Source organism: Calonectris borealis, chromosome 17 (genome assembly GCF_964195595.1).
Source record: "Calonectris borealis chromosome 17, bCalBor7.hap1.2, whole genome shotgun sequence".
Classification (NCBI taxonomy): Eukaryota; Metazoa; Chordata; class Aves; order Procellariiformes; family Procellariidae; genus Calonectris; species Calonectris borealis.
The window spans coordinates 3,111,300-3,137,613 of record NC_134328.1 but is presented as its reverse complement, the minus strand read 5'-3'; the positions used below and the strand labels follow the sequence as shown (position 1 = coordinate 3,137,613).

Sequence of the window (26,314 nt, the reverse complement as noted above, 5' to 3'; positions counted from 1 at the left end):
AGCTCTCCCCTTGACTTTTCCCCCATTACTTTCCGGTCCTTCAGTGCTCGAGGAATGCATACATTCTCTTACACGTGCGTGCCACAGTCATTTGTGCAAGCATAAAAACCAGCCTCGTCCTTGCCAGACGCTGACAAGCGATTCTTGCTGGGGGAACCCGCAGCAGGAGATGGGATGGTACCGCAGGCAGAGACACGGCCACAGCTGTGACACTGTCCCGTTCTCTCTGCGAGGTCAAACCTCTGCACGCCAAGCCCACCCATGCACCGACCGGCACACAAAACACTCTGCAAAAAAACCCTTTTGTCCCCCAAGGGTGCCATGTTAAAAGACCCTATTTCTGGGCGAGCCCTGCCAGGAATAGCCCCACCACCCGCCACACTTACTGCAGGCAGCTGCTCTGCCCAGCGGTGACCTCCGTGTAGGACCTGAACGCCTGGCGAAACTCCTCGATGCTGCTCGTCGCCACCGAGATCTGCCTCTTCGCCACCAGGATGTGCTGCGAAAGGACAGCGAATGAGCGGCATCAGGGACTAATCTGCCCCTCCTGCCCTCCCTGTCCCATTCAGCTGCGGGACAAGGCAATGCTGAGCAAGCACAGCACCACAGGGGAAGCCGCAAGAAGGGGCTGGCACCACAATGCTGGGGACAAAGCCAACATAAAGTGGCTTCTTCCTACCTGGGCAGGTTGCCTTTAACAACGAGGACCGCACCAACAGGAGATGCTCCATCCCCCGGTGGTGGGGTCCTGCTTTGGGGCTGCTGCAGTTCCCTGTGTCCTTCCCCCAGCAGAAAGGGGCCTTGGAACCCCTCCGCTGGGGCTCTGCATGGTCTGCAGGCGCTCAGAGCAAACCTGGGGGATTTGGGCACTCACAAGCGGAGTGTTGCCTTCCTCTGGGCACTGCCTGGGGCTTTCATGGACCTGATGGAGCTGCATTTGCCCTGTGGATGGTCCCACGCCCAGCTCACAGCTCTGACTCCCATCCTGCTACACCGCCGGGCAGCGGCCCCCCCGCCAGACCGAAGCCAGCAGCTCACCCAGTCTCGGGGGACGGGGGCTGTGCGAGCACAGGGTGTGCGAGAGAGGGGATCTGTGCACGCTACGGCGTTACCTGCAAACAACAAGCAGCAGGACAGGGACTTACTGCGTCTCTTCCTTTGCACATCGCTTCCTCCTTCAGCGGCTCCAGGCGCGGGCTCTGCATTTAACACCACAGGAAAAATAATCGTTACTGGGAGAACTTTGCAACAAGATCAAACGTGGCAGTAACGCACAGCCCAGCTCAGCGTGACAGATGGGTGCCGCTCTGGGGACATTCCTTCAGGTACCCGGGGGAGAAAAGGGACGTGACCTGCACATCTGCGGGGCTCAGCGGGTCCAGACTGACTTGTCAGATCAGCACAGACCACGGAGAAGCCACGGGGGGGTCAGCAGAGCTGAGGGGAGAAGTGGGGCTTTGGAGACAGCAAGGGATGAGCAGCCTTGCCAGTCTGGGTCTGGTGAGTGGGTGCAGCTCTGTAACGATGCCAGGACTAAATACCAGGGCTGTTCGCACAGGGCGGGGTCCCAGCGCCAACCTGGCCAGCACCAAGGTGCAGGGCAGCCCCCAGCCCACCTCCCCTCTGCCACGCACCTTGCACTCCAGCTTCTCGATGAGCTGCTGGAGCCTGTTGATCTGTGCCATCCACTGGCTGTTGTCTTCAACACAAACGCCTGCACGGGGAAGGACAGAGAGCTGTCACCAAGAAAGCTTGCTCTTATCACAGCAAAAGCTTGCTTAAGACTCAGAAAACCAGAAAAGCTTCAAGACCTCTGATTTAAACCAAAAAACTGATTTGGTTTTCTCCTGAAACTTTTCCCACTACTTAAGAGATACAACATCCCACAGAAGCTGGCATCTGGGTGCAACGGTCCAGGCTCTGTCCCGGACAAGTGCCCGCTGTCCCGTGCTGCTGCTCCCACACCCACTCTAGGCTCCAGTGGGGCAGGGGCAGAGACACCGACCCACGGGACGGCCGGGCTGCGGATACCTGTCGTTAGCATTCCAGAATAGGGGTCTGTTGGAGATAGACAGACGTTCTTCTGTCCTCTGCGCCCGCATCGTCTCCCCGACCTCAGGCCAACCGAGGTCTCAGATTTCTTTATGTCCTTTCTGAAAGAATAAAATGCAAAGGGGGAGCTGGAGTCATTCACTATATGGGTCAGCTTCACAGTGGCCTTGGAAAGGGCAGATCCTGCTTCCAGATCCCAGTGCACCCCAGGGGAACGCGTGAGTCCTGCCCCATGCTGCGACCCCCACGAGCAGTGGTAGGGAGAGGGGGAGGACCAGCATGTCCCACCCCATTACCTCTCCTGTCCCGCCTGCTCCTCCACAGTGTCCACGGCACACTCGAGCGAGGCCTGCAGGGACTGCAGCTGGTGCATGGTTTCCCGCAGCAGGAAGCGGGTCAGGAACTGCTCCATCTTCGAGGAGGACTCGTACCTCTGCGGGAAAAGGGAGAGGATCTGTCAGATGCCGCCGGCTCTGCACAGAAGGAGCAGAGCTGCATCTGGAAGGGGTTGGCCTTTAAATAAACCCAACAGGGTGGATTCCAACCAAATTTTTAAGCATCGTAGGAAACGATGACACCGTAGGACAAAAGCATCCTCTGGCTGCACACCTGTGAGGTCACAGCAGGGAATGCATGGCATGAACCCCCACCCTGGCCCAGCACCCACAACCCCTGGCTGGCACAGCCCCCGGGAGCTGTGGGGGACCACAGATGGACCCCCCCAAGCCCTAAGCCAAAGGCCACTTGCAGACCCCAGCTCTGGGAAGGGCTCCAGGGCAAGCAGAGCATCCCTTGCTGCACCCAGCGGTTCACACACTGCTCTGCTTGCACCAGGGCTCTTGGGACAAGGCTGGCAGGGCAGAGACTTTGGGGCAGGCTAAGGAGAGCCCGCAGCAACCCCTCGGGCACAGGCAGCCCCTTCCAGGGAGCACCCTGCCACTGGCAGGGCAGGGCAGTGGGCTGTTTTTGCACCCTCTCTTCCCGGGAAGACAGCGCCGAGCGTCTCAGCTCCAACGGGAAGAGATCCCTGATGAACTTCAATGCACGGCTCTTCCTGCTGACTTGCTCTTGCGCGAGGGCCGCCCCACATCCCGGCCCCACATCACCCACAGAGCACGAGCGACAGCTGCCGGGAGGATGGCTGCGTCTGGCTGCCAGTCCCAGCCAATCCGCCCTACGGCGCTGGAGGGGCAGCCAGCAGGAACGCAGGGCTGTGTGCCCTTTCCCCACCACTCCCCTCCCTGGTCTGACGTGCAACGTGGGCATTAGTGCTGGGAGCATGTAGAGGTAGGTCCAGGGGGGCACACAAGAAGCACTGGGGAGAATGAAGGGGTCATTGTGCGTCCTGGCAAGAAGGCAAGCTGGCCCGGAGGGCACCCAAACAGTGGGTCAGGGTGCACGCCATGCCCCAGGAGCAGGTCTGAGAAGCACAGAGAGCCAGGGAAGTGCCTGGACACACACACATAGGCACCCCAAACTCCTTCCTTCCTTTGCCAGCTGTGACCACAGATCCTCTTGAGCAAAGATCTGGGTGCAATGAACAGCCACAGCCCAGAGCATGGCTCCTTTCCACATGCTATAGGTTCTGCTGGCAGCACCATTCCCTGCAGTCTGGTCCAACCACTCTACTTCCCTGTCCAGTTTTCACTTGCTTCCTTAAAACCACCTGGAGTTTTGTCCTTGCCCTGTTAGACGACCCAAGGGCCTGGGGCAAATCTCTAGCCCCCAGGGATGGGGTCGAGGTATCCAAGAAGGGGTGCTCAGTGAGGCAGGGAGCAAGGAGACAGGAGGAAAGCCCAAGGCACGTACCCAGAGACAGACACTTCTAGGGCAGGCACAGTCGTCCTCCGCTGGGGCTGAGCTGCGGTCTCCCTTGCAGAGCAGGTACCTGGCCTGCTTTGCCCTCACGAGACTTCTCTTGTTCCACTGCAGGTGAGGCTCTTCCTCCCTCCCCGGCGTCCCTCAGGAGTGCCAGTTATGCCAAAGCCTGCAGTCATCACAGACAACGGCAGCAGCTTCACCCAGGCAGACTTTGCAGGCCAGAAGAAGCCCAAGTTTGTGCTAAGGACCATGTCGCTGCATCCCTGCAGTGCAGGCATGGCATGGGAGACCCCGCAGCATTCCACTACCACCAAAAGCACGGTGGGCTTCACCATAGCACCGAGGACGTACCCACTCAAGCACGGCATCACTGAGGACTGGGATGGCATGGAAAACCTGTGGAGCCACCTCTTCTTCTGTGGCCTGAAAATCCTCCCAGAGTAACAACCTGTGCTTATGGCCAACTCCCCTTCTTGTCCCTCCACCAACAGGGAAAAGTTAGCAGAGGTGCTTTTTGAGAGCTTCGGGATGCCAGCCTGCACATGGCTAACACCGGGTTTCTCTCCCTCTGCGCCTATGGCAGTCACCGGTCTGGCCATGGAGGTTGGGGCAGGAGTGTCCTATGTCACCTCCATGTGCCTGGGCCAGACCTGGAGGGAGGCCACCTACCACCTCGGGGTGGCTGGTGGCTCCCTCTCCAGCTACCTGCACAGCCTGCGGATGGAGAGCCCCAACGACCCCTCAGTGCTGAAGGCCTTGAAGAAGAAAACAGTGATCCAGCTGAAGAAGCAATGCTGCTATGTCTCCATGGACTACGAAGGAGACCTCCATGACCAAGGTTACCATTTTCCAGCCAGATTTCAGGCCCTCGATGGGCACTGGATAACCCTGGACAAGGAACAGTTCTGCTGCCCGGAGCCACTCTTCCAGCCAGGAGGGACACGGTGGGTAACATCGTGCTGTCAGGGGGCTCCTCCATGTTTCCTGGCTTTCCCAAGAGGATGTGCCTACAGTTGAATGCCCTGTTCCACGGCACAGGCTGCCAGATTCAGGTCCTGGAGAGCCCGGAGAGGGGCACAGCAGCCTGGGCAGGGGGCTCGATGGCAGCGTCGCTCAAGTCCTTCCAGCACGCGTGGATGGCAAAGGGTGAGTACCAGGAGCATGGTGCCAAGTATGTGCACAAGATATTTCAGTAGGCAGACGACGACCATGCATTCAAAGCATCCCACCAGCGCGGCATAGCTCCTGCTGCAGGAAGATGGTCTCCGAAACTTGCTCCGGGCAGAGCTGTGGTGACCGAGGGCCAGCTCCTGTGCTGCTGCAGGAGCGTGAAGTCAATTCAAATGCTCCAAAAGAAGTAAACTATTTCTAATTTACACTCTGGGTTATCTCTGTGCCTATCCACCACAACTCTAACAAACATGTGTCCGATCAGGCTGGCAACACAACCGTGGCTCGTGCTGTGAATTCAGGACATGCCGACTGTCTGGGTACAGCCAGGAGACAGCCAAGCCCCAACACTCCAAGCTGGAGGCCGTGCACATCTAGAGCACTGCTGCAAAGCTGTCTTTTTTGAATGCACTGCCTGCAGCTGCCGGCACGGGGAAGGGGGCTGCTCCAGCAGGCAAGAAAGCTCCTTCCAGCAGTCAGTGCAGCAGAACCCCCGAGGTCCATGGGGAGCCACAGGGGTGGGAGGAACGAGCTGAGGAGGAGAAGGTCCACACGGTGCCTGCACTGCAGCAACTTTGGTTGGGAGGTGGATTTCTGATCTTACCACTGAAGCGGCTCAGCACTGGGTACAGAGGATGAGCCGGTGAAAACCAGGGAACTGAACTCGCTCTTTGTAATTTTGATATAAAGGTCATTTGGTGCTTCAGGGAGCCGATTCAGCTCACTGAACGGGCAGAAAAACACTCACCCGGCTTTGTTGCTGCTTTAGCGAACTGACTCAGCTTAGCAGACGATTAGAAAAGGATCAGAAGTTGCATGGAGGAAGCAGCCGGGAAGCACTGCCCAGCTGTCATAGCAGACTCCTTTCCCCATGGCCAGCCCCCATGCCCAGCTCCACAAGGGACACAGAAACCACGCGACATCACTGTGAGCATTAAGAGAGACAGGACTGGCTGTGGGAGGTCAAGGAAGGAGTCTCCACCTAATGCAGGAGGGCTGGTTGCTCCACAGGAGCATCCACCAACCCCTTTCCTTGACAAGACAAGGAGACAGACCGGACCAGAGTCACCTCTGCCTTCCCCATGGTGTCCTCATCGCCCCCAAGGCTGCAGCACAGACCAGGAGCCAGGCTGCCTTCAGCCCCCCGAGCACCATGAACTCCCTCTTTCATGTCCAAAATAGAGTCCAGCAATGCTACCATATCACTCAGGTCAAATATTTCCAATTCCTACTGTGTTTCTCTCCAACACACACGAGAACTGAGGATCTTGAATTCCAGAAGCTCTGCACAAAAGCATGTGGACGTAATCCTTCCGATGCTGGTGTCAAAAACCTGTTGGGGAGGGGGGGCCGCAGGGAGGGTCTTGAGCCCCACATGGTTTTCTGGTTCCTCTGAGCCACAGCTGAGCCACCAGCCCAGTCCCGGAGCTGCGTCTGCCTGGGCTGCTGGCTCAGCTGCAGCTGGCCGGGAGGGGAAGGTAAGCGGAGAGGATGCTCATCTACCGAGCACTGCCCTGGGCTCGTGCTGGAGCGGGCGAAGGACGGCCACAGCCACTCCCCACACCCTCCCACCACCTGGGCGAGCAGAGCCCTCCGCCCAGCAGCCGTGCTGCCAGTGGGTTTTCATCCGTGCTTGAAAATGAATCTCATCTTGATGCCAGAGGAAGAGGATGGCAGCAAAGCCGATCCGATGCCGCTGTGGGAAGCTGAGCTCCACCTCTGCATCTCCGGGCTTTCCCCAGCCAAGCATCCCACCTGCTCCCACAAGCCTTCCTTCCCCACGGCCCCAGAAGATCAAGAGCATGGGGTCGGGGACTCCAGGCAGGGACCCTGCTGCTCCCCCTGCCCACTCCTTCATCTCCTCACTCCCAAGGGGTGCAGGCACCAAAATCCCTGCCAGCGCCACTCCTCTGGGCTTGCCCAGCTCCCGCCAGCCCAGACACACATCCCCTGCTTACAGGGGAACAACCGACACTCAAACCTCCCCAGGACAAGCCTGAGAAAGAAAGGTGAAGAATCCTAATTGACTGAGTCCCCACGGGGGCACAGCAGAAAGGATACATTATTCATCCACTGCATGGCCGGGCACAGTCTGTTGCATTTCAGGAGTTGGTCCAAATGCAAATGCTGTCACCCCTCTTTCTGCACAGAGGCCACTTCCCACAGCAAGCAGCCTCCGCAGCCCTCTGGACCCGCTTAATGAGGTGTGCTCCCATCTCCGATGCATCCTCCCCAGCGCCCCCGCCGGGGCCGGCTGTGGCCCCCACAGCCTTGGCAGATGGACGCTTCCCCTTCCACGGGGCCCGGATGCTTCTGCCCGACTGCATCGCTCCCCTTCAAAGGGCGAGGTGCTGGGAGAAGCCCTGGCATCAAGCCAGCCTCCCAGCACTCCCCATCCTCTCAACTTTCATCCTGAGGATGGCCTAATCCTGATGTCCTCTGTGGATGATGTCGGCGGATGAAGTTTTATCGCAGGAGCAGGCAGCTGCTCCCACCGATATCGTGTCATGGCTGTGGGGGGCACATTCAGCCTGCCCTGAGTCCCGCAGCTCGCCCCAGTGCAGTCCTTACACCCCAAACACGCAGGCACGGGCACCAGCCTGGGGTGCCACCCCCCAAAACCCAACTACCAGCCCGGGGCATGCCATGCTCGGAGGGGATTCAGCCTGAAGCTCACCGTGCAGAGGGCTCCCCGTCCTCCTGGTCCCAGCACGCCCCAGCCCACCTCGCAAGGGCAAAGCAGGATCCCACGCGGACACGTCAGTACTTCAGGTGAGCATTGCACACGACGAGCCAGCTGCCTCCCGTCTCTCACCTCGTCAAAACCAGTACACCCAGGGGAACGCGCCAGAGAGAAGGATGGAAATAACCATCTCCCAAGAGAGCCCCAAATGTTGTTTCACCCTTCTGCATCGACTTAGAAAATTTCACGCCAGGGGAGGGAATCAATTGAAAATGCACCTTCTCTTCAGTTCAGCTGCTCGGCCCCCTTCGCACTCCTCACTTGTGGGCAAACAAGCAAAGCCCTCTTGTCAGGTGTTGCACCACGCAGTTCAAACCCCTCTGTAAATAGAGGCTCAATAAAAATGTGCTCTGTCTCACCGAGCGCAGCATTTTCTGCTCATAGCAAAGACTCATGGAAAGGAGTCACGGAGGAAATAACTCAGCAAGCATGAGACAAGGGTTGTGGACTGGTATTTCAGCTCCATTGACCCAGATGAAAATCCCAAAGTTGCCAAGAACTGTTGTAATTCTGCTTTTAAGAGGTTTTATTAGTTTCTTATGATGATAGTTAAGCTCCGGACAGAGTGGAATAGGTGATCGCGTAATTCCCGCCAAAGGAGAAATAAGAGCGCCTGACTTGGAGAGGTATTTATAGATTAGTCTGCAGTGTTTACAAAATGGAGAATGGAAAGATTTTAGCATACAGGTCCCCTGTGAGAAATACCAGACCGTTTCCCAAGGTATTTCCACAGTTCACTTCTTACTCTGGCACTATTATATTGCAAATGCAAAGCTTAGCCATGGGATAAGCTGTTCTTAGTATACTGAAGCATAGCTATCAGCAGTTATATTTTACAAATACAAGTGGGAATGGCGGAATTTGGAGAAAAACCCTATTTTCTTGAAAAGGCATCTTTTCTTTACCATGCTTCTACCAACCCAGGAAGGGACCGTAGGAACCCCTAATGATTTGGTTTCCTCCTGCCAGCCTGGACGGTTGACCACGAGCAGGTTTGCTGCCCACACATACACTATTTCCTTCAGTAATTGCAGTCACTTACACAGCAAGAAGGACGAACCCAGCTTGTTTCCCATGCTTTATCACAGGGTTTATCCTGCAGTCGACAGCGTGCACAGCAGACAGCAGATCGAGAAGGTGAGGAGACAGCCGCTGACACATGCCATTGATCCAGTCCAGTTACCCTGGCCTGCAGCAACCACGAGCATGCACGGAGGTGGGAATCCTTGATACCAAAAAGGCTTTCGGTGGCACTGCTTCAAACCACAGCTCCCAAACACAGAGCCACGGCATATTCCCGCCGAGCTTTGGTTTCCTTATTTCCCTCTCTCTCCTCCCTGTAGCTCATTGCCCTGACATAGTCTGAGCAAGTCTAGCGCATCTCCCAGGCTCTGCTTTTGTTGTGCTAACGAAGCAGCCCATGCTCTCTGTTTTCCTGCTTGTAAAGTGGGCTCGTATTTTCATGAGCCTTTTTACAGCTGTGGGGTAAGACCTGGGGGATGCAGGGATGAGTAGTCCTGTGGCAGCAGAAGTAAGAAACTACCGGAGACGGACCATGCCCTAACCAAGAGATGCTGTGGTTCAACTGGTGAGAGCCAGCTCAAGTCAGAGACCCCCTTCTTCTTCTAGCTGGTCTGGGTATCGCTGCCTCCTCAGGAGTCACACGAAGCTCTCCTAAATACAGCCTGGGGAAAAATGGGCAGGGACTGAAGATCCTCCAACATCTCCACAGCCCTGTTCTGGAAGCACAGCTTTATGGTGAGGGCTGTTGGAGCAGGCAGGTCTCTTCCAGTTTGCTCAGAAGAGAGCAACAGCTGCATCTCCAGCAAAAGCAGCTCTGCAGAATGAAGTTTCATTCAGCTCTTCCAGTATGGTTTCTCTGCCAAACTGGGGCTCTCCGTCCTCAGCCATGGTGGCATTAGGGGTGTTTGAATCCACAGAGTTGAGGGGCAGATGTGTAATATGGAAAATCTCTGTTCTCTGCTCCCTCCCCTGGCTCAGAGAGGTGTGAGCTTTGACTAAAATCCAACCTAATAAACCCACTAATCCGTAATAACCCAAGATCGATTCCCATTCTGGAAATACAAACATGGGAATATATTCAGGTCACAGCAGGTAAGAATGCAGCATTTATCATCTCTGCCAGCCTGTAACAGCGGCAGGTTTCCCACAGCTCTGCAAGAACCCTAACCACAGGGTTGGAGCATTACCCTCTCCTGCCTTCTCCCCAGTGCAGAGCCCAGCAGACCAGGGAAGCGCAGAGAGATGCTTCCTGGGAGGGTCAGTATCTGCATCGGGGCACCCAGGAGCTCAGGGCTGGGGTCAGAGCACCCGGATCAGTGCAGACCTCACCCGGGTGAGAGCAGTGCTGTGAACATCGGGATGCCCTGGCCCCCTGGCTCCAGGCAGATCCAAACACGAGTGGAAAAGCGAGTCCACAAAGATCTGTTTCGACGGGGAAAACCTGCTTCTCTTTTCCAGGGAACACCTGTGGCACCAGAAACTATTAAGTGAATGAATACATCATACCAATACTGTGAAGCAGACAGTAAACGTGCTGTCCTTTGGAGAAATACACGAATATACAAATTCATTACCAAAAAAAACAAAACAGAAAAGAACTGAAATAAAGCATAGCTCTCTGAAGAGGATTCATTCTCTCCCTCTGGACTTGCATTTAATAACTGTGAAGGGGGCCGGGCAGCTGAACCAAAGAGAAAATGCATTTCCAAGCGATTCCCTCTCCTGGCATGAAATTTCCCAACGTACAGGGAGACACTGCTGAGGCTGGATCTGGCCAGAGGGAAACTCAAAGAGAGGAGAAGATCGTGACTGACACTAGAGAGGCACAAACACCACTTCAATGACTCTGCAGAGCTGACAGCGGGACTGGTCCCCCTTCGTTTCTCTGCCCAATCAATAGGTCAGTGGACAGCGTGCACATGGATGATGCCCTTCATCTGCTTCTTACCAAGCATTGAACCACCACATCGAAGGGAAAGAAAGGGCCGGTCCTTCCCATGGCTGTAAAACAGCATCAGCCCCAAGCACACAGCTAAACCATTTAATACATTTTGGACGCAGAGAGGGCTGCTGGTCCCCAAGGAGGGTCCCTTCCAGTATTGGGCACTGCTTTTTTGCAGCTGTATTTAGCCTGTAATGCTGCGCGCTGCAGACCTCTGCCCTGCGATGCAGAGGCAGGCGAGCTCACAAAGCAGGAGGCTGCTTGCCCTAATTAGCAGCGTCTAATCTGCCTCCCATCGGTACAAGCTGCAGGGAGAGGGAGAGAATTCATCACAGGGATGAACTTGGCACAAGGCTGGGAGTCAATGAATTTCGCCCTTTCCTACCTTCTCCCAAGCGCCTCGCCGTTTCCCAAAGCAGCCTTCCCACCACAGCGGCTCCTGCCCCCTCACCGGCCGCCAATTTTTGTCACTGTGAGCACAGGCAGTCCTAAATACAAGCTGCTGGGGTCAGTTCAGAGCAGGCTCGACCCCAGAGTCCCCATTTTGCGCCACACTGCTTTGTGGAAAAGACCTTGCTTTGGCTCAGAGATGCCACACACAGGTTATCAGTGATGCTCCCAGAAACAGTGTCCCCAGGCAGGACCCTGCAAGTGGTCTGCAAGGAGCTGTTGAAACAACCGCTGCCAGAGCCCTAGGAGGAAGGAGAACCCAAAGACGTCTCCAGAGCACAAAAGCATTAGCCCTACCCTTCTCCTCCTCCAGCACGGCTCCCCCTCCTCCAGGCATGCTGCAGGCTGTGCTGCTGCGGCACTCACTGCACATGGAGACAACCGAAGCACACACAGGCAACCCCATTGATGTGGGAGGTACCACGTCTGCTGCCTCTGACACCTAAGTTTAATGCTAAGCAGCTAAGGTCACCACGGCTTCTGTTATGCACCCGCCTGCCCCACTGCCCTCCCGCGGTCCCACCCTTACCAGCTTGGTTTTGTCCATGGCTGCCAGGACCGCAGAGTTGAGGGCTTCCAGGGCGGAAAGCACATTCCTGTATTCTCCGAGATATGCTGAGAAATAATCTGAAGCAGGAGAGAAGACCACGGTGAGCTTCCCGAGCACCTCCATCCCTGCCTCCCCTGCACCTACTGCTTCCCGTGTACAGCCCAGTGCTGCAGGGGGGCATTCGTGTCCCTCTCCAGAGTCACGCTCCCACCTGGACTGAAATGAAGACTCCTTTCCTATCCCCAGGGACAAAATCTCCCATCCCCTTAGGAAAACCACAGATGACTTCTGTGCTGGGATTCAGGCACAGGGACTGTCAATGCCACTTGACCGCCCAGCCCTGTCCAGGTCAGACACATACAAAGCCCCACCACAGACCCTCGAGAGAGGAAGCCCTCTGAGGCAGGAATATGAGCTTACTTACCGCACAATTTCTCCGTGTCCACGTTGCTACAAGAAACAGAAAAATAAGCTCTTGTTAGATGGTGTGAGGCTGGTTCGGGAGAAACAGTTGTGGTGAGCAGGGTCTTGAGGGCTTGTCTTGAGCCCCCAGTGGATTTACTGCTCCTCCCATCTATTTTCAAAAGCTATATTAGAAAAATAAAAAGCCGCACAAGTTTAGAACCAGCAGCTCAGAAGCCATGGTTCTCCAGCACGCAGGCAGGACTGCAGAGCATCACCTCTGCTTTAGGGGCTGAAAGAGCAAGCAAAGCAGCTCCCACCATCATCTCCTGGAGCTGGAGTGTGCTGGGAAAGTGTCTGTGAGAGCAGAATGGTGCTGCGAGGGAGGTCAGGGGAGACAGGCAGCACCGCACACCTCTGGGCTGGCCACCTGAGTTGGCAGCCCCATTTCTGAGCCCTGGAGCTGACGAGCCCCAGAAGCTGCTTCTTCAACACAACCTCTTCCTCCAAAGGTGCGAAGCATTCAGCCAGGGCTCCCTCCTCGTGCCTCCCTTGACCTCAGCCCAGGTCCTCCCTCATGGCTGCCCCATAGCACGAGGCACCCTCCTCTCCCATCTGCTCCACGGGTGCCCCTGGCTACTCCTCCTCTTCCCTGTCTTCAGAGCCTGGGCTGTGAGGCTGCCTTCAGGCTCCCAGGGCAGGAGGCTGGATGGCTTCTCGGCCCACAAGAGGAGTTGTTCTTGCTGTGAAGGCCATTAAAGCAGGGATCTGGCTCCAAAAACCTGGAGGCGGGGGCCAGCCCCCCACCCCTTTTTGGTAACAGAGAGCACTGCACTGGAGAATCAATGCTGGCATCCCTGCAGGGCTTGGACAGGTCCCTCCTGTCGCTGATAAAGGCGCTGCTGGGGTGGAGGGGGAGGAGGAAACGTCCAGAAACAGCCACGTTTTCGGGATGGGATGTCAAGCAGAACCGTGGCTTCGCATAAGCTGTCAGATCCACTCAGGTGGCCAAAGCCACAGAGGCAGAGCTGCTTGCTATGCCTGGCATCACCTGCAGAGCCTGCAGGGAAATGCCCCAGGATATCGTTTATTCAAATCAGCCTCTGCTCAAGAAATTCTGCTGTCTCAAAATCCCCTAAATGATTACAACCATTTTTAATCCTGATTGGAAAAGTGGAAGAGAACACAAAAGAGAGTTTTTTAAGTGTTTAAGTGCTGTCACATGTGGAGGAACCAGCGATACCTGGAGTTTGCTGGGCTCCAAGCGCAAGGATGGCTGCAATGCTGCTGCCCAGGGCAAGTCAAACCACAGCCGCATCGCCCTGCCCCCCCGCTGACACTGCCCACAAGGCAAAGGGGCAAAAATGCACCGAGGTAAAATTAGAGGAGAGTGTGGGAAGTGTCCAAAAATGCCATGCCAAGTACAGATGTAATAATTTAAGCAAAATCTTCCTACAGCTTTTCCCCCAAACATTAAAGGCTGGCTTCTGCATCTCTCTTTCTGCTGGGCTTCCACTTAGTGTACTTTAATAATAGGCAGTGCTTCAAGTCATCAAAATATTTTGGTGTGAGACATCATTGCAGACCCGCAGCAGTGGGACTGCAGACCCTTCTGTTTAGCTAATTGCATCAGGCGCCTTCTTAGGCAATGGAGACGGGCAGTTTTAGGATGTGATTTGGCTCATCTATTTTAAACACCTACCGCAGGAGCTGATTAAGGCAGGGCTCTGGCGCACTGTCCTGGCACTGCAGACAGTTTTTGAAGTGGATAAAAAGTGTTTCCCTTGAGACGCAATACAGATAATCAGCAAAACCACAGCCCCTTCTTCTGCCGACTCCACTCCATCAAACTTTGCTGATCCCATCTGAGCAGCTCCATGCATCCAACCATAGCTCTGCTAGATAGTGACTGGGGTTTGAAGCACAAATTTAAATTGGAAAAATGTCTTGCTCCTTCTTAATTTTTCCACGTATTTCTGAAAGCTGCCTGGAGCCTGCAGAGCCGCTGCTGCTGCACTGCCACAAGAGACTTGGCACCACAGCACCCGCAGCACTGCTGGTTAAACCCATGCCCCAGAGCGATAACTGCAGCCACTGATTCCCATCCAAGGGGTGGGTGAAATCCACAAATGGATATGGACATGAGATAACAAAATACACAGTGAAACACCTAATGCACACATTATCCAGGCATTTGCATCTGTCCCCAGTGAGAACCTGGGGCTGGGACTGGTTTCACCAGGAAGAAGAAGGGGTCACCAGCTCAACCCACTACCCAGTTCCCCACCTCGGCTCTAGCAAGCAGGCATCTGTGTGACAAAGAGCTACTATCAACACCAACCCTCTGGCTTCTAAGGAGAGGCCAGAGATTATTAATAACTCTTTCTACCTTCTCTGTTTGCTGCTTAAAAACAAACGTTAACTAATCATTCACTAAAACACTGAACAGTTAAACACTGAACCAATCACCAAAATCTCGTGGCAAAAATCAGCCCTCTGGGAGTTGTCCAGTGGAAGATCTGCTTCCCAACGCAGCCTGGTCTGTCAGCAACCCCGCATGGCCACCTCTTCCCACATCCCGCATCCTGCAGCAGCGCCCAGGGCGCACTTAAGGGCAGGACGGAGCAAATCGCAGCAAGCAAATTGCAGGACCAATGGAGCCATTTTCATGCTACCAGAAGCTACTTCATGCCAGAAACCAGGAGGAGCTCATGTAAAGAACCTTCACGTCAAATCCTGACCCATTTTGCAGGGCTGCAACGGGGCAACAGGCTTTGCTCCGCTCCCCTCTCTGCCATCCCCTCTCCCACTCCAAGAGAAGAGCCATCCTCTGCCTCCAAAGTACTCATCCTGAGACTCTCCACACTTCCAAATAGCTGTATTTTGACTGTGCTCAAATCACTAATTAACTGTAATTAAGCCTGAACTGATGATGAAGGATCTTGTCATCATTACGCTATTGGGATTTTGTCAGTATGCGCCTGGAATTTATGCAAGAAAACAGCAATCAGCTTCAGCAAAGCAGATGGGAATTTTTTTATTTTTATCATTTATCATGTTGGGAACCTCTGCTGCCATCACAGATCTGGTTTCCAAACCTTTTCAGTGTGATCCAGAGTGTTTCAGTCACTCTCCATCATTCAAAGACTGGCAGACGCTGCGGCTCTGGGTCTCTGACTAAAGAGAGGGGAGGAAAGTTCACACAAGTCCCTTCTTCCACAGAACCAGAGGCTTGAGGTTATTTCCACTGAGAGTTTTTAAAAACCACCTGGTCAGCACTCCCATCTCTTTTACTTGTGGCTCAAGGTCAGAGACATAGGCTCTGGGCAGTCTGCACCAAATTCCTGCCGCCACCATCTGACCGCTCTCATGCAAAGGAGGATTTGCCAGACCTTATTTTTCTAAATTTTCCCAACAGATGCAGGACAGAAAGACACGCGAGGTCCACACGACACTTCCTTGAGCAGGTTTCACAGTCCCCCGCAAAGAGCAGTAGGCATGCAACCTATGCAACACTACAACGTTCAGTCCAAAGCCCTTTGTAACCGACTCTCCGCTAAGTTGTCCCCGTGAGAGCCTGGGATCTGCTGCCATCCCGCCTTGCTGGGCTGCAGACGGGCGCACGGCTGCTCAGAGAGCAAACCGCACTGTGCATCTCCCAAGACGCTTCTGCAGCAATGGAGCTTTTCATCCCTTCAAAAACATTTGTCTCTTCTCACCCAGACGTTTCAGTGGATGAAAATGCACTTTTCCAGAAGGTGAATCTTTCTGTTCTGTGCCAGTGCCAGAGCTGGCGTGGAGCTTTCTGACAAGATAAAAGCAACAGCGGACCTAGCTGTTGTACCAAATTGCAATAAAGAGTTGAATTCAGTTTCAACATAATTTTTAAAATGTCAAAGAATTAGAGCAAGGAGATATTTGAAAGCCAAAACAGAACAATTTTCAGAAATGCAGAACAAAAAAAGCCTCATGGGGAAATGTAAAATCTGAACCAAACACAACAGAGGTGCCTGACGCACAGGCCACAGCGTCCCACCCGAGCATGGGGTGGATGGGAAGTGGAGCGAAGATCAGATGGGAGGGACGGGGAGAAAAGGAGAGTGTGGTGCTGTGGGCTCTCTGGAAGGAGAACAATGTATGAGACCTCCGAAACATTCATCTTCCCAAATGTCAGCTTTGGACCCAGGGGAGCAGCTGCAGGTTCGCAGTGATGGGTGAGGGTCAGGACGTGTCTGGGCAGTGCTCTGTTACCCAGACACGGAGAGAGCCTGGGTAGGAAGGTCTCTGTTACTGTCTCTCCTTGGGTCAGGCTGGCACTGTCAAAGAAACACAAGTTTCAGCCTAGACCTGAGGAACACAGCACCCTATGGCCAAATCCACCCACTGGATTAAGGGTGAAACTTTCCCATCATCAGAAAAGCTACATGAAAGAAGCACACCAGATATATTTGTAGAGCTTGTAGTTGCTTTCCAGCTTTGTAATACTTTGAGTATTACCTCAGGTAATAACTCTTGAATCTGGCAGCAAATTTCAGCCAGCTCTCAAAAATATTAAGTTCCTGCAAGTGCAAGGCAAGCAGGCAGCCTGGAAGAGAGGGGCTGTCCAGCTCCCTGCGGAGGGGACAGCAGGGCACCAGCACAGCCCTTACCAGAGACCAGAGGTTGTACAAAGGAGCAAGTCCCCCTGCACACCCCCAAAAAAAATGCCAGAAAGTCCAGCACTACACACAGGGGCACAGAGACCTCTATGAGGCCCAGCGCGCTGAACACAACTTGATTTCTGTTACCTGATGCTGTGCAGTGGGCAAGCAGTCCCTGGGCAGCCCCTGGGGACAGATAGGGTCATGCCTCCCTGGGGACAGGCCTGTCTCTCCAAGTCCCTCATCCCAGCAGGCAAGCGGCTCTGGGTCAGGATCAGGCAGTCGCAGCGCAGCCCCACGTTGGGCAGGATGCCTCTTACCAGACAATAAGCTGAGCGCCAGACTCCCTCTCTGGGAGGTCCCACCTCCTCCTCCTCCTCCACGAGCTGGGGATGAAGCTGAAGAAATCACATACAGTTCCCTGCTGCCACCTCCCACGTCCCGCTCCTGCCTGCTCTCACTGAAGTTGTCCCATGCACTGACCCTGCGCATGTGCGCATGGACCATGTCCCAGCCAGGGACTGGAACAAGAACTACACCTGCAACGGCCCCAAGGCTGGACTTTCCCTTCTGCTCTTGCAGAAATGAGGGCATCCTCGTAGGGCTGGAGGGACAGCATCTCCTGCGTTTGCTTGAAGTCACTGAACGCAGGGTCCCTTCTGCTCTTCATGGCAGAAAGAGATCAAAGACCCAATGGTCATGCCCTGCTAATAGATGTCACCAGCTCAATGCTGCAACTGCCACGTTGTCATAGCTACCGCACCGTCATTATGGGTAATGAGTTATAGAGAGCACTGCTGCAGCCAGGGCCGTGCATGGCTCTCAGAGACAGCCCACTCGCATGGGGCCCCTTCAGTCAGTCCTGTTTATCTGCTCTGGACAAACGGAAGAAGCCCAACCTGAAAGCGATGGTAAACCCTGAGATCTTCACAGTTCAGTTAAGGGCATGGTTAAAACTCTCTGCTTTGCTGCAACCCGTGTTTTCCAGCAGTATTGTATGGGGGGTGACTCCAAGGTCACCCCAAAATGGAGCAAGAGGAAAGGAGCATTTGCAGAGCAAAGGGAACGGCTCACTGCTAACTCCCTGGGATCACAGCCCAAAAAGACAGAGATATTTTCAGGCGACACCTCCTGCTGCCCACATCCAATAAGCCCAACTGGCAGGACAGGCAGCAACAGACAGCCAGGCTTAAAAGAAAGCAGCACCAGGGGCTGCACACACCCACACACCCACCAGCCCACTTCTCTGCCCCATCACTAAAGTGGGAGCATCAGCTAAACCCACCACCCCGACACTCGGCAGGAGTCAATCATCTCTACTCCCCCAGCCCTGTGTGGATGATGTGGGGACTTGCAGCCAGGGACCGCCAGCTATTCGCTGTCAGTGGCACGGTGGCATTCAGCGGCTGTTGGCATCTCAGCATGGCACGGGCCCTCTGTGCCACTGCCCTGGCTCCCTGCAAAGCCCTGGGACCAGCGTGTGCAGCTAAGGCTGCTCCGAGTTACCTTCCCTGGCGGGGACCTGCCCAGACACTGCCCTGGCCAAGGGCATTAGAGAGGTGCAGGAGATGCTTCCTGGGGTGCCAGGGAAGTGGCAGGAGCCAGAGCCGAGCCTGCCGCCCAAGACTGGGAGGAAACTGCAGCCACTTTCTCCCCCAGCAGCACCCCTCCGTTTGAACAGGCAGCCCCCAGACATGCAATTTACCAACAGCCAGTTTCTCCCAGTGCCAAACATGCTCGTTCACAGCAGCCGGCAGGGCAGAGGGACCCCAGGAAGGCCATGCTGATATCTGAAAGACTGGGATGAGAAACCCAGCCGAGCCCAACAGACTCCTCTAGATAGCACCAGTCAAGAGGAGACCAGGGGGTTTCTTTTTTTAAAAGTAGCTGGCCTAAATTCACAGTTACACTCATAAGGCCCACTTCTGGTGGAAAGCTGCTCTTACGTAAGTGAAAAGCCGTTCCCTGTGTCAGCAGGGACCATCGTTCACACGTGCTCCTCCTGCAGACACACAACCTGCTCTATAGAGCTGTATATTTCTGGAATACATTTTTCAAACTAACATAATATAATTTTAAATGGATGCTTGCTTTTCCAGAACTACAGTAAATCTGATAACGACTGTTCTCAAAATGTCTGGCTTCTCTCATCACCAATGCTCGTAACTGGTGTTCAATGGGTTTTAACATCTGCGTGTTACAAGAGGTAGGTTTATCTCACCCTGACTATTTATCACACCCGCCTCCATATGTCCTCCATCTACAGTCAAGCAGTTTTATATTCCCCTTCATCTCCCCTCCTCTGTGCCACCACAGTACTTACTCTGAATGACACCTGTCAATTCCACTGAACAACTCCCACAGCTCCTCCGAGCTCAGGATCCCATCAGCGAAATAGTTCTTGAACTCCTCAAATGATAGCTTCCCGTCATCTGCATTTAAATAAAAGGGAAGAATAATTATATCTCTGCAGAAAGAAGCATATAGGCCCCAGCAATCCTCCTCCCAGCAGCCTCTCTACCGGGAGCGTGGGACGGTTGAGCGTGTTGTGCATAATAATTAGAGCAGATATCTCAGTGAAAGCATGTCCCACCAGTTCCCATCAAAAACCCAGGAGCGCTGGCAAGCAGGGCCACTGCTGAGGAAATTTCAGCCCCTTCCAAAAGGCCCCACTGCAACATTTTCAGAAACGCATCCAGACACTCTGTATTTAGATGACTGTCCAAGCTGACTGTCCAAGTAGAGAGTCCACTGCAAACAGCACAGTGAGGACAGCATCAGGTTTTTATGGAAAGAAAATCTCTCCATTGACTGAAGAGCTTTTTCCTTCCTCTTTGTGGAGGACTTCAGCTCCTGGGCTGCATTTTGATCTGCAACAAAAGTGGCTCCTGGAGCCTGCAAGCTAGAGTGAAGGAGAAGAGCCCAAGAGGGGGTAGGAAGGCTCAGAGAAGTAACTGTGATTTTGGTGCCAGATTAAAAACGGGGTAGCAGAGTCTAAGTCACAAATGCCAGGGGCTCCAGTGGGCACCTGTAAAACCCTGGACTGAGCGCAGAGACTGAATCAATCCTGCAAGGGACAGAGAAGCCTGACAGCCCCTGGGCTGCCTGCTGCACAGCTTGCTTTGCCTTCCCTTCTCACTGCTAGCAGTGCTGAGGAGAGATTGTGTGCATGCAGACAGGAGAGGGCTTGGAAGGGGCTCTGTCCTGCGTGGCGCATGGACAGTGAATTGGGGGAGCCCACTTCCCCAGCCCCTGGCCAGACCCTTTGCTCCAGTGCCTTTTCCTCCAGGCAAAGCAGAAAAGCATTTTTCAGAAAAGCCAGAGAGCTGCGTGCCCTTATCCTCCTTCACTCTTTCAGCCAAAGCTCCCAGCAGGGACGGGCTGCACTGCTTCACTCAGACCTGGGCAGGCAGGGGGAGGCAGCGGCAGGAACAAAGCACTCACCGTTCTTGTCGGCTCGTCGGAAAATCTGCAAGAGAAAATACGACAGCGTTTAGTGAGGCAGCAAGGAGAGCAGCGTGCCTGAACAGCAAGCCAGGCGGCACCCGGCACTGCCACCATGGGAAAACCGCCTCCCGGAGCCCGGGTAACCGCGGAGAAGCCCCCGCTGCCAGGGCTGCGCAGGCCAGCGCCACACAGGCTGCTCCAGGGAAATTCCCCTTCGCAAACGATTAAAACCGTTTCTCGCCTCCAATGCACAAAGCTCTCGGCATAGCCGCTGCTGCCCGAGCGAGCCCAGCACTCACACCAAGCATCTTTTAGAGAACACAAAGGGAGACAAAGTAGAAAGGGCTTCGCTACACCCTTGTGATGGAAAGTGTTTAATTTTTCAGACCCTTTAAACGAAAGAACATTAAGCATAAAACCACTCCATAACGGGAGCACTTTGTGCATCACCACTGACACTTCAACCGTCTGCACTGAGGAGTAGCTCTTGTCCTGCACTTTGTAACCACCCTTCACAACAATCCTTCCTGCGACACCTCGACATGCACACACATTGTAATTAATAATTAATGAATTAATTAATCTGTAGCTAATTCTGCCACAGAGCACAGCTGGAGAGCTGCTCCAATTCAGGGTCTCAACCCAGGTTCCTAACCACGAGGCTTCTGCCCGCAGCCCAGGAGAAAGCTGGGGCTTCTTATCCCTGCCTGGCTCCTCTTTCACCCATAATTAGCGGAAGGTCGGGAGCTGACTCCGGTGGGGAACAGCATCATTTCTGAAGCCTGGGAACCTCTTGCCAGACAGAACAATACGAGGTTTTGGCCAGCACATCCTAACAGAGCCAATGACAGAAAGTTGTGCGTGTGGCAACTTTCTTCTTTTTAATCATCCTGGTTGATGAAGAAATCTGAAGGTCTGAAGAAAGATCAGGAATGAAAAAGGGCAGGAAAAGGGGAAAGCGGACTTTGTTGTATTCTTTTTCACGCACCTGCAAAGCGGAGACCGCTGATAAAACCGCCCCCGGACCAGCTCTGCTCCCTGCCACAGGAAGACACGTCGCTGCCAGCTGCCCCCTCCGCCCCAGCTCCCTTCTGCAGCGCTCACTGACAGCTTTGCTGCGCGTTTTGAGGGCACAGGCCCATATCTAGCCACTGAGATGTCCCTGAAAAATCACTTTGAGGTAAAGAAACAGTTGCCCAGACAAACCTCCGCTGCTCACTCCTGAGGAAGCCACTGGCTTGTAACTGCGCAGAGGCTTTTCTGATGCTGGTCCCAGCTGGTCCTTCCCCACGACCGAAACCAGGAGCAGGGACACCTCCTCGGAGGATGCTCTTCTGAGCAAGGCAAGCTCCTCCTGACCCGAGCCGCTGCAGGGAACGGAGGCTGCCCTGAGCCAACCAGCGCTAGGTAACCCTCCCTCCGGGACACGGGCTTCCAGCCGGCCAGGCTGCTTCCCTTGCAGGAAAGCAGGGCGGACGCTCTCTGAACGCCCAGTAGGACTCACTGGATACACTTTGGAGCTTTACCACTACCAGCTGAGGCAGGAACCCGCAGCTCCCACACGCTGGGGACTTCTCTGGGTTTCAAAGCAAAACTTTCTCCAGGCTAAAGGGTTCACTCACGCGTCAGGGGTCTCACGGCTGCAGGGTTGCACATGCCAGGGCTCGGCGGCTGCAGGGGCAGCTCTGCCTGCAGGCATGGGGCAGCACCAGTGGGTCCCACATGCCTGTGCCACCCTGCCGCCTCCCTGCCTCAGGCACGCCACCTTCCATCAGGCAAAAGCTTAATCCTGCAAAGCTTTCTGTCATCAGAGGGACATGTGGCTCATGCAATGACATCTTTATGACTCCAAATGTCACTGAGCCCACTAGCTCATCCCAAAGGCAATCAAGTGTCACCCAGGCACTTAAGAAATGCAGATTCAAGTGAGGTCAGACATTTCCCACTCCCAGGCTGGCCTTGCTCAGCAGGGTCTGTCTGCAGGCTAAGAGGGAGAGCACAATTTCAGGGGGGATCCCATGGGACTGAGAAGGTCTCTGATCTGGGGTGAGCCCATCCTGGATTCAGCATAAACCTCAGCAAACAGAGCTGACGCTTCTCCCTCGCACACAGGACCCTCGGCTCCAGCGGGTGCATTAGAAAAGCCCTGCCAGTGCACAACACAACAGTTGCCTGAAGTTCAAAATAAATAAATGTGGCACAAGCAGCGGAGCTGCGAGAGCCCTGCAGAGTGAGGCCACATCTGCTCCACGTCCCCCAGGGACGGTGGGGCTCCTCGCCGCCCCCAGCGAGCCCAGCTGCAGAGGGGTGCCTCGGTGAGCGCTGCACGCACTGGAAAACACCGATGGCCCCTGTGCACGAGGCAGGATTCAACTCCAGCCAAGCAAAAATAGTGCAGAGCCGCTTCCACGCTCCACAGCGCGACCCCCACCCCCCCCAGGGCACAGGCACACGCAAGGCAATGGCAGGTAAGCGCTGCTCCCAGTGCAAGAGCCTGGCGCGGACGGCAGCCCTGGGACAAAGCCAGGGAAAAGTGATGCAAAGCCAGGCTGGGAATGGGATCAGGTCTGCGTCGGCTGCTGGAGAGGCCCTACAGCTAATCCCTCACTTGCACGCGGGGGGGGCTGGCAGTCTCAGAAACACAAGGACACTGCCTTAAGCCTGAGAAAGGCATTTCCCTTAGCCCCTGGCTCTCAGGCTTGCGTCCGCAGCCTCGCTCAGTGCCTGCAGCAGCAGACACATTGAGACCGATGGAGGAAGCACTGAACCGGCATTTATGTGGGGATGAACCCCCCACACCCCGGGAAGGAGGGACATTACAGGGCTTCTCCCTGCCTGCAGGGCTGGAAGAAACCGCAGCTGCTGGACACACAGCCAGGGACACGCCGGCTGTTGGGGAGGGGACAGCTGCCCTGGGGACACTGTGCTCATCGACCCACCGCAGGCTAACACAGGCTGCGGCCACACACCGGCGATAAACGGCAGGCTGTCCATGCGGCTTTTCTCAACCTCTCGTACACAGAGAGGGGAGTAAGCAAGCCCTGAGCACCAGCCTGGGGGACAAATCTCCCAGTGGTTTGAGATGTCTGCACAAACAACTGTGATGCCAGCACTGCAGTTCGTACCGCGCCTGCAGCGAAGCATCGCAGGGCAAAATCCTCCTCCTTCTCACCTCTCCTGAAGGCAGGCGATCTGCGGGCAGCGAGGTGGCGGCTCCGGTCCCAGGGGAAGCACCAGCTGCCACCTGGGATCTGTTGTGGGCAGCCCTGCCTTCCCGCTGCCTGAGGGGCAGGCTGGGATCCTGCCCCACTGCGGCACGGGGCAGCTCGCCCTGACAAGCCTGGAGGGGGCAGCTGGAGACCAGCCAACTGCCCAGACCCAAAAGCAGAGATATTAAACTCACCCTGCCAAGCTCCGGAGCTGACGCGGGGGCAAAGGGAGCCACAGGGAAGAGGAAGGGAAGCTGACAGAACCCGGAAAGCAGAGGCTAGCACTGTTAACACTTCCCATTTTAATTGCCTTAATGACACCCTGAGGGATAGATGTGGAACTCAGCGAGTGCCTGGAGGAGCTGAGCTGGAACACAGCTGTCACCACCAACCCCCCTCCAGCCCATCTTCCATCAGCCAAGTAATTAGTGCGGGTAATGATGCTGGCTGGAGAGCCCTGCAGTCTGAAATCCCCCCCATGGCAGGACAGAGACCCTTACCCTCCGCTGGAAGCTGCGAGTGCCACCGCAGCAGAGGGAGCCGCGCTTTCCAGCTGCTCCCTGGTGATGCCAGGAGGTCTCCCAGATGGAAGACTGGACCAGGCATGGCATTCATCTTCCCAAAGTGCTGCCTGAGATCTCCTGCTCCCCTCCTCTGGGATGAACTAGGACACAGGAGGTGGCACCACCTGGACCAGGACAGGACAGAGATGACAGCTGGCACCGTCCTGGACTGTCCAGGTGCTGGGGCACCACACCAACCCTCGCCCTTAACCCTCATTTGCTTTCTCCTCCCCAGCCCCTGCGGCAGGGCAGGGACAACACCTCTGCTCACACGTCTCCTTGGCTCCACACCTTAGACCCCAGCAGTGCTGGACACAGGAGAATGCAAGGGCTGATGGCCCACCAGGGAGATTTGGGCACTGCCCACCTGACCCAAGCACCCTGCTGCTCATGAAAGACAGCCAGGAGCAGGGGGGTTGAGCACCTCTGATGTGCTCCAACAGCGGAGGTGGCTCTGACCCAGGCTGCGCCACTTGCCCTGGGAGATGGCCAGGCATGCAGCCACCTGCCCACACTGCCGGGTGCCACAGGGGGAGAGGCGCTGCCTCCCCCAAAGCACACAGCTCTCTCTCAACAGGAGCAGCGTCGCCACGGGGCTCAAGGGGATGCGGTGTGATGGGAGGCACTGTGCCGGGACCTATCTTGTGAAAACGAAGACAGCCACTATCTGCATCTTCAACTCCCCCAAGCCACCCACAATCGCCAGGATGGCCGGCTGATCTCCAACCTGCACAAAGAGCATCTTCCTCCACAACTCCTGGCACATTAGCAGTGGGCAGGGATGGGGGCTGCAGCGGGCAACGGACACGCTCTACCTGTGGGATCCCACAGCTTTTAACAGCTACCTGGTACCTTCTGCAGCTTCCCTGCCAGAGACACACAGCTCCCGCTCCAGGAGTCACGACAGCCAGCTCTTGATAAGCAGTGGGCTATTTCTAGCTGCTCAGAGGCCCATAATTCAGAAAGAGGACACAACACTGAGTATTATTTAAGACATCACAACCCACGCCTTGATTCACAGCTTCAGGCCTAAGGCAGCAGCAGGGCCCACTCGCTTGTACCCTGGCTTTGGTTCCTCAGCCGGGGCTGGCGGGAAAGGGCCTCACCCCGACGCCTACATGTGCAGCCCCGCCACGGCTCCCTGTGAGGAAGCACCGCGGCCCGCCTGGCCCATGCTAGCTCCGGTGGTGGGACAGGGGTTCGCTGGGGGCCCGCCCCGCGGTACTCACGTCGTGGAAGATGGGGAGCGGCTGGCGACGGGGCGCGGGGCCGCGGTCGGCTGACAGGAGGCACACGGCCAGCAGCTCCGCGCACGCCATCATGGCCCCACCGGGCGCGGGCGCTGCGGTGCCGTAGGGAGCGGTGCCCCGCGGTACGCTGTCGTAGGGAGCGCTGCGGCGCCGTAGGGTGCGATGCCGTAGGGCTGCGGCGCCGTAGGGTGCGATGCCGTAGGGTGGGCTGCGGCGCCGTAGGGTGCGGTGCCGTAGGGTGGGCTGCGGCGCCGTAGGGTGCGATGCCTCGCGGTACGGTGCCGTAGGCAGCGCGGCGCGGAGCTGGATTCACCCGACCGGCTCCGCAGCCGCCAGGCAACTTTACCTCCGCTGAGGGCCCGCCCCTGGGGCGATCCGGTTGGCCGTGGCAGGTGATTGGCACCTCAGGGCTGTGCCTGTCGTTGGTGGAGGAGAGAGGGGCGGGCGGCGCTGTGAGGGACGCGGGGGTGGTGGCGGAGGCGCGGCGGTGGCCGCTGTTCCCCGGGTGCCGCTCGGCCTGGTCGCGGCCGCCGCTTGTTCTTGGGGCCCGATCGGCTGTGGGGTTGCCCCAGGCTGGTCCCGGTTGGATCCAGTGCACCCCACTGTGCTCCCAGTTGGTTCCAATGCAGCCCGTGGTGGTCCTGGTGTGGCCCTGGGCGGTCACACTGTGGTGTGACCATCCCTGGTTGCCCCAGTTGGTCCCAGTTTGGCCACGGGTGGTCCCGGGGTGGTCCCTGTGGGCTCCAGGGTAACCCTGGTTGCCCCAGTGTGGTCCCAGTCTGGCCATGGGTGGTCCCAGTGTGGTCGCTGTTGGCCCCACGGTAGCCCTGTTTGCCCCAGTGTGGTCCCAGTTTGGCCATGGGTGGTCTCAGTATGGTCACTGTTGGCCCCATGGTAGCCCTGGTTGCCCCAGCTGGTCCCAGTTTGGCCATGGGTGGTCTCAGTGTCGTTGCAGTTTGTCCCTGGGTAGCCCTGGTTGCCCCAGTTGGCCCTGGGGTGGCTCTGGTTTGGCCATGGGTGGTCCCACAGTGGTTGCGGCTGGCCCTGGGGTG

General features: G+C 55.9%; 2 protein-coding genes across 3 annotated transcripts in view; one reads left to right on the top strand and one right to left on the bottom strand.

The window, feature by feature from the left end:
• The window catches only part of NECAB3 (N-terminal EF-hand calcium binding protein 3), a 29,019-nt gene extending 3,439 nt beyond the window's left edge, over positions 1-25,580 (bottom strand). Inside the window, exons 1-10 of one of the 2 annotated variants that reach the window (XM_075166299.1) lie at positions 25,242-25,580; positions 20,238-20,262; positions 19,117-19,225; positions 12,176-12,201; positions 11,731-11,828; positions 2,349-2,485; positions 2,032-2,153; positions 1,635-1,714; positions 1,146-1,199; positions 387-499 (exon numbers count right to left, since the gene is read on the bottom strand). In XM_075166299.1, the coding sequence (XP_075022400.1) occupies positions 387-499; positions 1,146-1,199; positions 1,635-1,714; positions 2,032-2,153; positions 2,349-2,485; positions 11,731-11,828; positions 12,176-12,201; positions 19,117-19,225; positions 20,238-20,262; positions 25,242-25,334 (857 nt within the window). In that variant the 5' untranslated portion in view covers positions 25,335-25,580. The remainder of the gene's footprint in view (positions 1-386; positions 500-1,145; positions 1,200-1,634; positions 1,715-2,031; positions 2,154-2,348; positions 2,486-11,730; positions 11,829-12,175; positions 12,202-19,116; positions 19,226-20,237; positions 20,263-25,241) is intronic. The other variant, XM_075166298.1, reaches the window with a different exon arrangement.
• ACTL10 (actin like 10) lies at positions 4,001-5,092 on the top strand. Its single transcript, XM_075166300.1, is given in 4 exon segments — positions 4,001-4,405; positions 4,408-4,453; positions 4,455-4,804; positions 4,807-5,092. Coding segments are annotated over 4 exon segments (1,035 nt in total). The 5' UTR covers positions 4,001-4,029; the 3' UTR covers positions 5,070-5,092.
• Positions 25,581-26,314: the final 734 nt, after the last annotated feature.